The sequence below is a fragment of the Vombatus ursinus genome, unplaced genomic scaffold, assembly GCF_900497805.2.
Source record: "Vombatus ursinus unplaced genomic scaffold, bare-nosed wombat genome assembly UNPS02014941.1, whole genome shotgun sequence".
Lineage (NCBI taxonomy): Eukaryota > Metazoa > Chordata > Mammalia > Diprotodontia > Vombatidae > Vombatus > Vombatus ursinus.
Window position 1 is genome coordinate 4,519,947 of NW_020954719.1, and position 12,057 is coordinate 4,532,003.

General features: G+C 39.4%; 1 protein-coding gene across 1 annotated transcript in view; it reads right to left on the reverse strand.

The window, feature by feature from the left end:
* KLHL42 (kelch like family member 42) overlaps positions 1-12,016 on the reverse strand; it is a 29,028-nt gene extending 17,012 nt beyond the window's left edge. The window contains exon 1 of the mRNA XM_027844491.1: positions 11,064-12,016. Coding sequence (XP_027700292.1) covers positions 11,064-11,929 — 866 coding nt within the window. The 5' untranslated portion in view covers positions 11,930-12,016. The remainder of the gene's footprint in view (positions 1-11,063) is intronic.
* Positions 12,017-12,057: the final 41 nt, after the last annotated feature.

Sequence of the window (12,057 nt, forward strand, 5' to 3'; positions counted from 1 at the left end):
GCTGAGTTAGTAGGGGGTCCCTTGGCATCATTTTGGTGATATTTTTCTGATGCCAGCAATTCATAAAACCTGATCATGATGTCATTTTTGTCCATGAAAAATAGAGAACTGAAAGAATTAAGGCAGTCTTGTAAATAAGCTTAAGATTTTACCAGCCCACAATTTGTTTTTACTCTCTACTCCCCAAAGGTACACTGGCAGTAAAGTAAATAAAATTAACAGACATTTTATTACTCATCCAGCAGAATCACTTGCCCTGGGCAAATAGGTGAGTAGTTATTTTCAGAGCTAAATCAAAAGGCAGCCAAAAAGTAAACAATCCTTCTACCTAGCCCCTAAAATGCTCAAGTGCACTTTGGCCTCTTATGAAATGCTTTTTCAAGTTGTCAAATTTGATTTAAGATGAACTCCACCATATGAAAATAGTCCATGTAATTAAGCAGTAATTCTCTAATGGGGAGAGTTAAGAATAATACCACTTGCATGGTGTAGGTTTAGCTTAATTTACTGAGGTCTTACCCTAACACCAAATCCATTACAGTGCAGAACAATGGGAAAAATTGGAGATCCAACAGGAATTCTCAGTCCCCCGGGGTCTTAGACAATAAGGCAAGTACTATATTGAGTGCTTTAATTTTTTTAACACAATATTATTGAAGAGACATTTAACAAATGTTTTTGGCAATAATAGTGATGGTGATGACCCGGCAAGGTCAATGACCTCAGGAATAAAGAATTAAAAAGCAGCAGTGTATGTTTTCCTGATTCATAATTCTGATGAACACAATAACCATGATTTCAGAGAACTAAAGATCAACTCCTGACAGACAGGTGATGGACTAAATGAGAAACATTTTTAGACACAGCCAGTATGGGAATTTATTTCGCTTGACTTTGCATATTTATTTAAAGGGTTTTGTTTTTCTTTCTTTCTTTAGTGGTGTGGGAGGGGAAAGAAGAGAGAGAAAATAAATGCTTGTTAATTGAAAACATAAAATTTAATCTTAAAAAAGTAGGGTGTTCTGGTCACCAGAAGAACTTAACCACGACAATAAGCAGGATAGGGACCACGCTTTTCAAATAACTAGGGATGTTTAACTCGGAGAAAATTTAAGTGGCACATAAAAGCTGCCTTCCATTATCTGAAGGGCCATCATGCGGAAAAGACATCAGATTTGGCCCCAGGGAGTGGAATCAGCTACAGAGACACAGATTTTAGCTAGATGGAAGGAAGAGTTTTCTAACAATTAGAGCTGGCTCAGGAGATGGTGGGATCTCCCTCAATGGAAGTGTTCAAATTGGGACTGGATGATTCCATTGTTGGTAGTGTTGCAAGAGGGGATTCCTGGTCAAGTCTGAGTTAAGACAAGATGATCGGGGGTTGGATGGGGGGAATTTCCAGTTCTAGGATTCTCTGACTAGGTAAAAGCTAATCTTATGTGGAAACAATATCAGCTGTGAAGGTTATTCCCAATTAAAGTAGTAAGGAAGAAAGTGAATGACTAGTTTACAAAGCAAACACAAAACAGTCTAGTGATAACCTGTTTTTCTGAGTTCAAATCCACATTCAGGCCACTAGGCGGTGCTGCCTACCTGTTATCCAGAGCTCCTGCTAGAGCCGAGAAATTAATTCTTTTCAAAGCAAACAGTACACTTAAAATACTGATGATTTTGAACTGGGATTTACGGAGCACAAAAATCTTTATTCATTGCTAGTTATGTGACACATAACTTGTGTTTGGTTGGTGGTCTTTCCTTCCTTCTTTTACATCACTGTCACTTTGCAATAACTTGCTGTCCTCCCCCTCTGACATGGAGCCCTCCCTCATAACAAATTAAATACAAGCAATCAAAACAAATCAACACATTGGCCATGCCTGGAAAAGTGTGATTCATACCACCTTTTTTTCCAGGGTGCAAAGAGTTTGATGAAAGCCACCTTATTTTATGTCCAAACCAACCCGGGTAGAAACAAGCTACCTTGTTATTTTAAGATTCCTAGGATTTCTGCAATGTGTTCAATCCCTGGGGGAAATCAGCTACTTTGAGTTCAATAACCCTATTGTCAGATTAAAGGGCAAACACCAGTGGAGCCCAAGGGGAACACCTTCCCTCTAGACCAAGATAGTTTATTATAAAGTACTATGTGATTTCTTGCTTATTTGAATTATTGACCCTCTGATTACAGCATCATAATCACTCAAGGTTCCAAGTTCTATTCAATATATAACATATGGGACTTAATTAACAAGAAAATACCTTGTGACCCATTAATTTTGTTGAAGGTGTGTGGTTAATGTGTGGTAGTACAACTCTAGACTCAAAACATCTGAGACTATTTTATGCACTTTTTTTTATTGCTCAACTGAGGTATTAGCATTAGCATCTGAGTTTAAAGAGAATTCTTCAAAAGGTCTAATTTGTAGTTTGATAGAACGAAACCAGGTGTTTTCCAACTAGGACCTGCCCAAGAACATTTAGGGTACAAAGGACTGCTGGCCTCCCCACTCCTGCCCCACTCACACCCCTGGCTTCCAGGTAGGGGACTATGGCTGTACTCAAGGTGGAGAAAGGGGATCACAGACGAAGGGTGTTGCCTGACAAATGTCTCTGATGACTTGAATTCTCTCACTTTAGAGTATGAGCCAATCCTGAGGCAGGCCTTTTTCTTCTCTCCAATCTTTTATTTCTATTTATCCTACTTTGCTCCCTCTTCCTGGGGCAGAGACCTAGGCTGGCAAACCTTAAACTGACCAGCATCAGAAGAAGCTGAGACACTTTGAGATCCAGCCTCCAGGGAAACCACCATTAGAGGGAAGGAAGTCAGAAAGTATGCAACTAGGAAAAATCAGGAGAAAAAGAATGAAACTATTAAATATCTCAGGAAGAAGAAAACTCAAAAACCTTAAAAATAAGCAGATAAATCAAAAGGAAAACATTAACAACAGAAGGAAATACGGCCTCCAGATCTAGTAAATGAGTTCGGGGATCTACGAATAAATATTGTAAAACAAAGGAAAATGATCCAACACTTGAAGAGACAAGGACCCTGGGAAACTTGAGGAGAACATGGGACCACAAAAGCAATGAGAATTACGAAAGCAGAATTTAGGACCTGCAGAGTAAAAATAATTGGCGGAATAGAAAAATTTGAGTCTCACCAAAGAAACAAAAAAGAGAATAATTGATTGGGAATGCAAATACTCAGAAGTGGAGAACAGTCTAGAAGAAGAGAAGGAAATAATAATAATAATAATAATTTAGAATATGCTCACTATGCAAGTAAAACATACTGATTTCAAAGACAGAATGTGTAGAGACTACCTTAGGTTCATAAGTCTCCCAGAAAAACATGACAGGATAAAAAACCTTAACACCATAATTCAGTAAATAATAAAAGAGGACTGTCCAGAACTTCTGAACACAGAAAATGAAATATCAATTCAAAGAATCATATATCAACTCCAGAAAAAACACAGGCCTGCAAACTCCAAGACATATAGTGGTTAAATTTAACAATTCAATTCAGAAACAACAAATTTTGCAAGAAAAAAGACACTCAAATATAGAGGAAAGGACATTCAAATGATGCAAAACTACTCTAGGCCCACCAGAAAATGCAATGGGGAATGGAATAATGTGTTTTGAAGGGCGATAGAACCCAGAGGGACCTACTCTGAAATACGCATTTGAAACACTCTTATGTACTTCTCAAAGACCCCAGACAACAGAAGTGCAGTAATGCAGCAGCCGAGAACAGCAACAGAGAGAGAGGAGAGAGCAGAAGACAAGTGACTTCTTTGCAAAGGTACACAAGGAGACGGGGTGAAGACAGCAGTCAGGTGGAGATGACAGTGGAGAGGCAGGTCTGTGACAATAAAGAATTGTGGGGCTACACTGTAAAATGGGAGGGTGCATGAAAGGGGGGTGAGGAGCAGGGAACAGAGGGGAAGGTTATGTGCCAGTCAAATCAATGGCTAACAAGGAAGGGTAGATTACTCCTATGGACTCTGAGGAAGAGAAGAGCCTTTAGCAGAGTGGGTAAGGAGGAAGGGGAAGGGTTAAAAAAGGGGAGGGAAGGGAAGAGAGAAGTCCTGTTCTGGTGGTGGTAGCAAGTTCCACTGATGAATGCTCCTATGGGTGAAGAGAGATGTTCTTGACAAAGGGAGATGAGACCTTGTGCTGGGTGCTGTCTAGATTTGGTACTTGAAAAGACAACCAAGGGGCAGCTAGGTGGCGCAGTGGATAGAGCACCGGCCCTGAAGTCAGGAGGACCTGAGTTCAAATGTGGCCTCACACCAAACACTCGACACTTACTAGCTGTGTGACCTTGGGCAAGTCACTTAACCCCAATTGCCTAAAAATTTAAAAAAAAAAAAAAGAAAGAAAAGACAACCTGTCCTACCTCAGGAGGCAAGAAGGGGGAGAAAGGGAAAGTTGGAACGCCTGGGGGGAACTGGCACCTGGGAGAATGGGAGGTCATAAAGCCAGGGAGAAGATTTTGAGGCAAATGAGGAAAGAAGGTAACCAGGGGGAGAATCTAGAACAGTGGTAGGCCAAATAATCAAGGATGTGGTGGGGTCCTACCAAAGGGCAGTGACCTCTCTGTCACCTGCAGGAATCTGTACTGCTCCGTGAGTGAGGCACAATGAAAGGGGGAATCTGTGGCATAAGCTCTAAAAGGCAGTGGCGGCGAGTGCCTAGAGGGGAGTGCCTAGGCTGGATATCTCAGAAACTTTGGTTGCAAGAGGAATATAGAAAACACAAAGAGACTAGAAAATTCAGAGGCATGAAGCAGAGAATGAGGGTCTAGAGTAGACAGATGAATAATGAAGAAAGTGAGAGAAATCCTCTTTGGAAAGGGGCACAAAAATGAAATTGAAAAAACTAATGAACAAGACTGGTTGACGGGGAAGAGAGGAAGGGCAATCTACTTGACAGAGAGGAAAAATTAAATAACCAGCTAAAACAGGAAAGAAAAAAGAACTAATAAGCAAAACTCCAAAGGGAGAAGGGAAACAAATGGGAGATCAGGAGTGAGGGGAAGAGAGCTAGTAAGAATAAGGCCACCTTAAAAAAAGATGATGTTAAAGTTACTGAAGAGACATAGTATTCTGTTAACTGTGGAAGAGAGAAAAAAAAGTTGTAAACTTGAAAAAAACAACACTACAGACAAATGAAGGAAAATATAAACTTATTCTTATAACCTTAAAAGTGAACGAATGAACAATCCATTAAAATAAAGTGACAGATCAGATTTTAAAAAAACAAAACCCTACAATCCATTGCTTACAAAAAAACACCTTTTTAAAAACAAAGACATACCCAAAATAAAACTGTATTATGCCTCAAATGAATCCAAAAAAAGCAAGAGTTGCAATTATGCTATCTAACAAAGCAAAAACAAACTTAAAAAATAAAGAGAGGGACAGCTAGATGGCTCAGTGGATAGAGCACCTGCTCTGGATTCAGGAATTCCTTAATTCAAATCTGACCTCAGACACTTGACACTTACTAGCTGTGCGGCCCTGGGCAAGTCACTTCACCCCACTACCTCGCCAAAAAAAAAAAATTAAAAAGAAAAATAAAAAGGGATAAACAAGGAAATTACATTACACTGAAAGGAACCACAGACAACAAACCAATACCAGAAATAAATGTATATGCTGCAAATGCCTTAGCATCTAAATTCACATAGGAAACATTAACTGAACAAGAAGACATCAACAGTAACAACAGCGACAGGACACTTCAATACAATTCTCTCAGTTTTGGATACCTAACAGTAAGATAAACAACAGGGCCAATATGGAAATGAGTTGCTGTCGAAACTAGAGTTAAAAGACTTATGGTATGTTCTACAAGGGACTACAAAAGAATATAAATATTTCTCAACACTACATGGAACTTTCACCACAACTGACATTGTATTAGGGCAGGGGTGGGGAACCTGCAGCCTCCAGGGGATTTGTTCTGTGAAGTTTGGGTTCAGTCAAAGGGCAGCCCTTGAGGGCCTAGAGGCCCACATGTGGCCTAGAGGTCATAGGTTCCCCACCCCTGTATTAGGGCATAGAAATACTGCAAACAAACGTAAAAAGGCAAAATCAGCAAATGCATCCTTTACAGACCATAACCCAATGAAAACAGTCATTGGCTCAGGGACCACAAACAAAAGATACAGACCCAAAGGAAGACTTACTAATAAGTGGATCAAAGAACAAATCATAGGAATAATTACAAATTATGTAAAAGAAAATGATAATGATAAAACAATACATCAAAATTTCTGGGATGCAACTACAGCAGTCCTTACAGAGAAAATTACATCTCTACAAACATACATTAAGACAATAGAAAAAAAGAGAAGTTTAATAAACTGAATGTATATATTTTTTTAAATTAGAAAGCCAACAAACCTAAAATAAGCATAAAAAAGAAGATATTAAAAATTAGAGGAAAGATAAACTATCTATTTTTAAAAACAGAAATGATAAATAAAACTAAAAGCTGTGACTATGTTATGAAGCTATGTTTGAAAAGATTAATGAAATTGATAAATCTTTGGCTAATCTGGTTAAAAAGAGAGTAGGAAATTAAATCAATAAAATAGCAAATAAATAAGGTGAAATCACAACTAAACCAGAAGAAATAAAAAAAAATTAAAATACATTATGCCCAGTTACATGCTAATAAAACTGAGAACACAAAAGAAATAAAGGAATAGCTTCAAAAATATAAAATATTCAAACTATCAGATTTCAAGATAGATATCTTAAATAACCCAATATTAAAAAAGGAAATAGATTACACCATAAAGGAATACCAAAGAAATAAACTTCCAATGGATTCACAGAAGTATATCAGACTTTTAAAGAACAATTAGTACCCACACTTCACAAATTATTCCCCCAAAATGAGAAAACACCCTATCAGAAACCTGTCATGACACAAAAATCATCTTAATACCTATCCAGGGAAAGATAAAACATAGAAAGAAAACTGTAAATCAATACTATTAATGAATGTTGACTCAAAAATTCTAAACTCAACTTTTTGACTCAAAATCCCATTAAAAAAACTACAGAAATTTTTCCAGGAAGGCATTCATTATGAGCAAATAGGACTTATACCAGGTAAGTAAGTAGGATTCAACATTAGGAAAACAATCAACATAATCATATTAAAGACCAAAACATCCCAAACCACATAATTATCTCAACAGATACAGAAAAAGCTGTTGACAAAGTACAACACTCATTTATGCTTAAAAAAAACTACAAAATATAGGCATAGAGGTTACCTTTTTTAATATCATAAAAAGCATCTTTGTAAAACCAAAAGCAAACATCATATGCAATGGCAATACACTTCAGGGTGAGGAATTTGCAACCTTGAGGCCACATGTAGAGGTCCTCAAGTGCAGCCCTTTGACTAAACGCAGATTTCACACAACAAATCCCCTTATTAAAAGGATTTGTTCTGTAAAACTTGGACTCAGTCAAAAGGCCATACCCAAGGATCTACAAGGCCACATGTGGCCTCAAGGCCAGGTTTCCCACTCCTGCAACTAGATCCTTTCCCAATAAATATGGGAGTAAAGTAAGGATGCCCACTCTCCCCTACTATTATTTGAGATAGGTCTGAAAACGCTAGCAACAGCAATAAGACAAGAGAAAAGAAATTTAAAAAATAAAGATAAGGTAAAAAGAAGATAAAACTATCCCTGTTTGCTGATATGACGGTATACTTGGACAATCCTAAAGAATCATCAATGATACTAATTGAGACAATAACTTCATCAAAGTTGCAGGCTACAAAATAAACCCCCCCCAAATCAACAGCATTTCTATATGATAATAACAAAACACAAGAAACAATAATATAAATGGAAATCTCATTCTAAATAACTACAAAATGCATAAAATATCTGGGGAATTGATCTACCAAAGTACATAACAGACTTGCATAGATTCAATTACCAAGTTCTCTTTAAGGGATAACTAGGTGCCTGCTAGGTGGCATTGTAAATAGAGCACCGGCCCTGGAGTCAGGAGGACCTGAGTTCAAATCTGACCTTAGATACATAACACTTATTAGTTGTGTGACTCTGGGCAAGTCACTTAACCCCAATTGCCTCACCAAAAAAAAAGAAAAAAAAAGTGCTCCTTAAAGAAAAAATAATAATGCAGACAGCTAGAGGAATATTCAGTACTCATGGCTAGGCTGTGCCAATATAGTAAAAATGGCAAAACTACCAAAGTTAATGTATACGTTCAATGCTATATCAATAAAATAACCAAGGGGATACTTTATAGAATTTGATAAAATAATAACAAAATTCATTTAGAAAAACAAAATATCTAGAATATCAGGGGAAATGATAAAAAAAAAGCAGTGATAAGGGGGACTAGCACTTTCAGGCTTCAAACTATTATTATAAAGTAATACTCATCAACACCATTTGGTATTAGTTTAAAAATGGAGAGAAAGATGAAAAGAATTCTATAACCCAGTGTCTGATAAAGTGGAAAACATAAGTTACCAAAGGAAAAAAATTCTTATTTGATAAAAATTGCAGGAAAGCAGTCTGGCAAAAATCAGGCTTAGACCAACACTTTTACAACATATTCTACAATACATTCTAACTGGATACATGACATTATTAAAGATCATACCATTAAAAAAAAAACTAGAAGAGAAGCAGATCATGTACTTCTTACAGCTATAGGCAGGAGATGTATTTTAAACAAGAGACAGAAGCAATGACAAAAGATAAAATAGATAACTTTGATCACATGAAACTGAAAAGCTGCACAAACAAAATTAATGCACATAGAATAAGAAAGGAAGAGGTCGAATGGGAAAAAAATCTTTGTATCAAATTTCTCTGATAAGAGTTTGGTATCCAAGATATTTAAATAATAAATATATGAGTCTAATAGTCCTTCTCCAATAGATATTGGTCAACAACTATGAACAAACAGTTCTCAAAAAAAAAAAATTGCAAAGTGTTTCACAACAACATGAAAGAATGCTCCAAATCATTAATAAGAGAAATGTGAATCAAAACAACCACGAGGTTTCACCTCACACTCTGTAAATTGGCAAAAATTTTTTAAAAAATAGCAATAGTCAATGTTGAAAGGGTTATACATACTAATACACTATTGGTGAAGCTGTGAAATGGTACAACCATTTTGGAAAGTAATTTAGAGTTACGCAAATAAAGTGACTAAAATGTCTATATCCTATGAACCAGAGATTCCATCACTGTGTTTATTCCCCAAGGAAGCCATTAATAAAAAAAATTATCTCCACATAAACCAAAATATTTACATAAGCATTTTTATGATAGCAAAGAATTATAAACATAGTAGATTCTCATTGATTGGAGAAAGGCTAAATAAATTGTGGTACATGAACGTAATGGAATATTCCTGTGCTTTAAGAAATGATATAGTATATTAAGATCTACAAGAACTAATGCAGAGTGAAGTAAGCAGAGTGAAGAAAACAATATACACAATGACAATATAAAAGAAGAGAACCACATGCAAAAAAAATCAACATGAATGTAACTAAATTATAAACCTCAAGCATGATGCAACTCAAGAGATATGCGAGATTGTCCCCAACCTGTCCACAGATGTTACACGTTGCACATGTTTTGGGACTTTTTCAATGTTAATCAATTCTGCTCATTTTTTTCTTATTCTTAATCTCCCTTATCTCCTTGTCTTTCTGTCTCCATCTTTTTGTGTCTAAAAAATATTATTTATTATATAGGATGCGTTTCTGGGAGGAGAAAGGTGAGAGATGCTGGGGATAACTACAATGGTGTCAAAAACAGAAGACATCAATAAAAACTTAACTTTTTAAGGAAACGTATGGGTAACAGTAATAAAATTCTAATGTGTTTCCTAGTAAGCATTGTGGTATATATGGGACAAGTAGGTTGCCCAATGAATAGACTACTGGGCCTGGAAGTCAGGAACACATATTCCTGAGGTCAAATCCAGCCTCACACACTTACTAGCTGTGTGACCCTGGGCAAGTCACTTAACTCTGTTTGCCTCAGTTTCCTCATCTATAAAATGAGCTGGAGAAGGAAATGGCAAACCATTCCAGTATCTTTGCCAAGAAAACTCCAAACGGAGACATAAAGAGTCGGACAGAACAACAATAGTATATTAGATGATCTGAATTTGAATCCTCACTGCCATTTACTCCCATACATGTATGACTGACCTTAGGCAAGTCATTAAACTTCTCCAGGCCTTAGTTGCCTCATCTGTAAAATGGACTAGATCACCCTGGTCCTTTCTATTCTCCTGGAAGATGATTCTACCTAGAGGCCTACTCACTAATCGGTGAGTCCCAGCCAGGAAGCACCATATCATGGGCAACGCCAGCTGTTACTTCATTTCTTGCTCCACCTCCTTTCCTTCCCTTCCCTCCCCTACTGCTCCTGGTCCCCCACCCTTTGGCGGTTCCCCTTTATGTTTTGCCCTTTTCTATTAGATTATAAATTCCTTGAGGGCAGGAGTTGTGCTCTCATTACAGTGCATGCTTTTTCTATTTACCTATCTTGCATCTACATCAATGAGCCTATGAACTATATGTTCAGGCTTTCAGAAGATCCTGAATGATGGAAGAAATAATCCCTTGGGAATTTCAGATAAATATAACCTATCAGACTGGTCATGTGTGGCTGCAGTGACTGTAAGAACCTAAATCAAAGGAAAATCTAAACTTTTCTCATGAAATGTCCTTCTTGGAAAGTGTGGCTGGGTGCCTCCTTCTTGCATAAATAGAAAGGCCAAGTAACATTAAGGTCCTACTGTCTAGCTGGTTTAGCTCATGTGTCTTACTGCCCCTGGCTTGTTCCTCCTAAAGTTAAGGGAATAATCCTGATCTCCAGGGCCGATGAGCAATGTGCCAATCACAGCAGAGAAATGAGTTGATGAAATATCCCAAGGGCGGCATCTCCAGTTTATCACCATTCTTTGCAATGCCACCAAGGGCTGATAAGTTCTATGGGAACATTTGGATCTGGTGCTTACCTCTTTTGGTTCATCGAAGCCACCTGACTCCACTCATTTTTGCAAGGGTTATAGCAATGGGCAGCAGAGATCTCCTGGCTGGTGATCCTATAACCTCCCACTATGAAAAGGTAGTTGTCCAAGATGGCAGACCCATAACCCCTGACATTCACCAGATCAGGAGGCAGCTGGTTGGCCAAAGGCAACCACCTCAGGGCAGCCTCATCGTATCTAAGCATGGACCTCGGCTCTCCCTGGTGGGGATGGGGCGCCAGGGGCCCCCCTAAGAAGTCTCCCAGGGCTATGAGTACGGCTCTTCCTTTCATCCTGCCCTCCCTCAGCTTCTGCTTGAGATTGGCCTCCCCTGGAGCCTCTGGAGGGGTGACCAAAAGGTGGAACTGGGGTCTGCGAAGCACCTGGTGGTAGTGGGCAGCCATGAAGCTCAGGCAGGCCCCCTGGAGGTCTTGCAGCCCATACACCTGTGCCAGGCGGTGCAGCTCCAGGCAGTTGTCCAATCGCACCTGGGACAGCAGCAGCTGCAGCAAAGGGGTGACCTGCAGGAAGGAAGCCACTTCCACCAGCTCCTCCAGCAAGCTGCCTTCCTCTACCTCTTCCTCCCCTCCACTACCCTTCTCTCCCTGCGGGCCCAGAAACCAGCCAGACCCAGTTCCTCCAGTGTTGATGAAATCCAGCACGAGCTGCAGGCCCGGGGCACTGAGCCCCCGCAGCTGCTGCACCTCGGGGCCCCCCGAGTCCGGTCCCCCAGCTTCCCGCATGCCCGAGCGGTACAGGGCGCGAAAGTAATCGCTCTGCTCGATTAGCTTCTTCTTGCTCACGGGGTAGCAGCGGCCCTCCAGCAAGATCTGCACCATTTCCTCGGCAGACATGGCCGAGGCAACCGCCGCAGGGGAAAGGGGGGTAGGGGTCCCCGTGAGCCCGAGGCGAAGGCCCTCCCCCCGCCCCCACCTGCCCGGTTCCGGGTTCGGCGCGGGGAGGGCTCGGGAGAGCCCTGGCT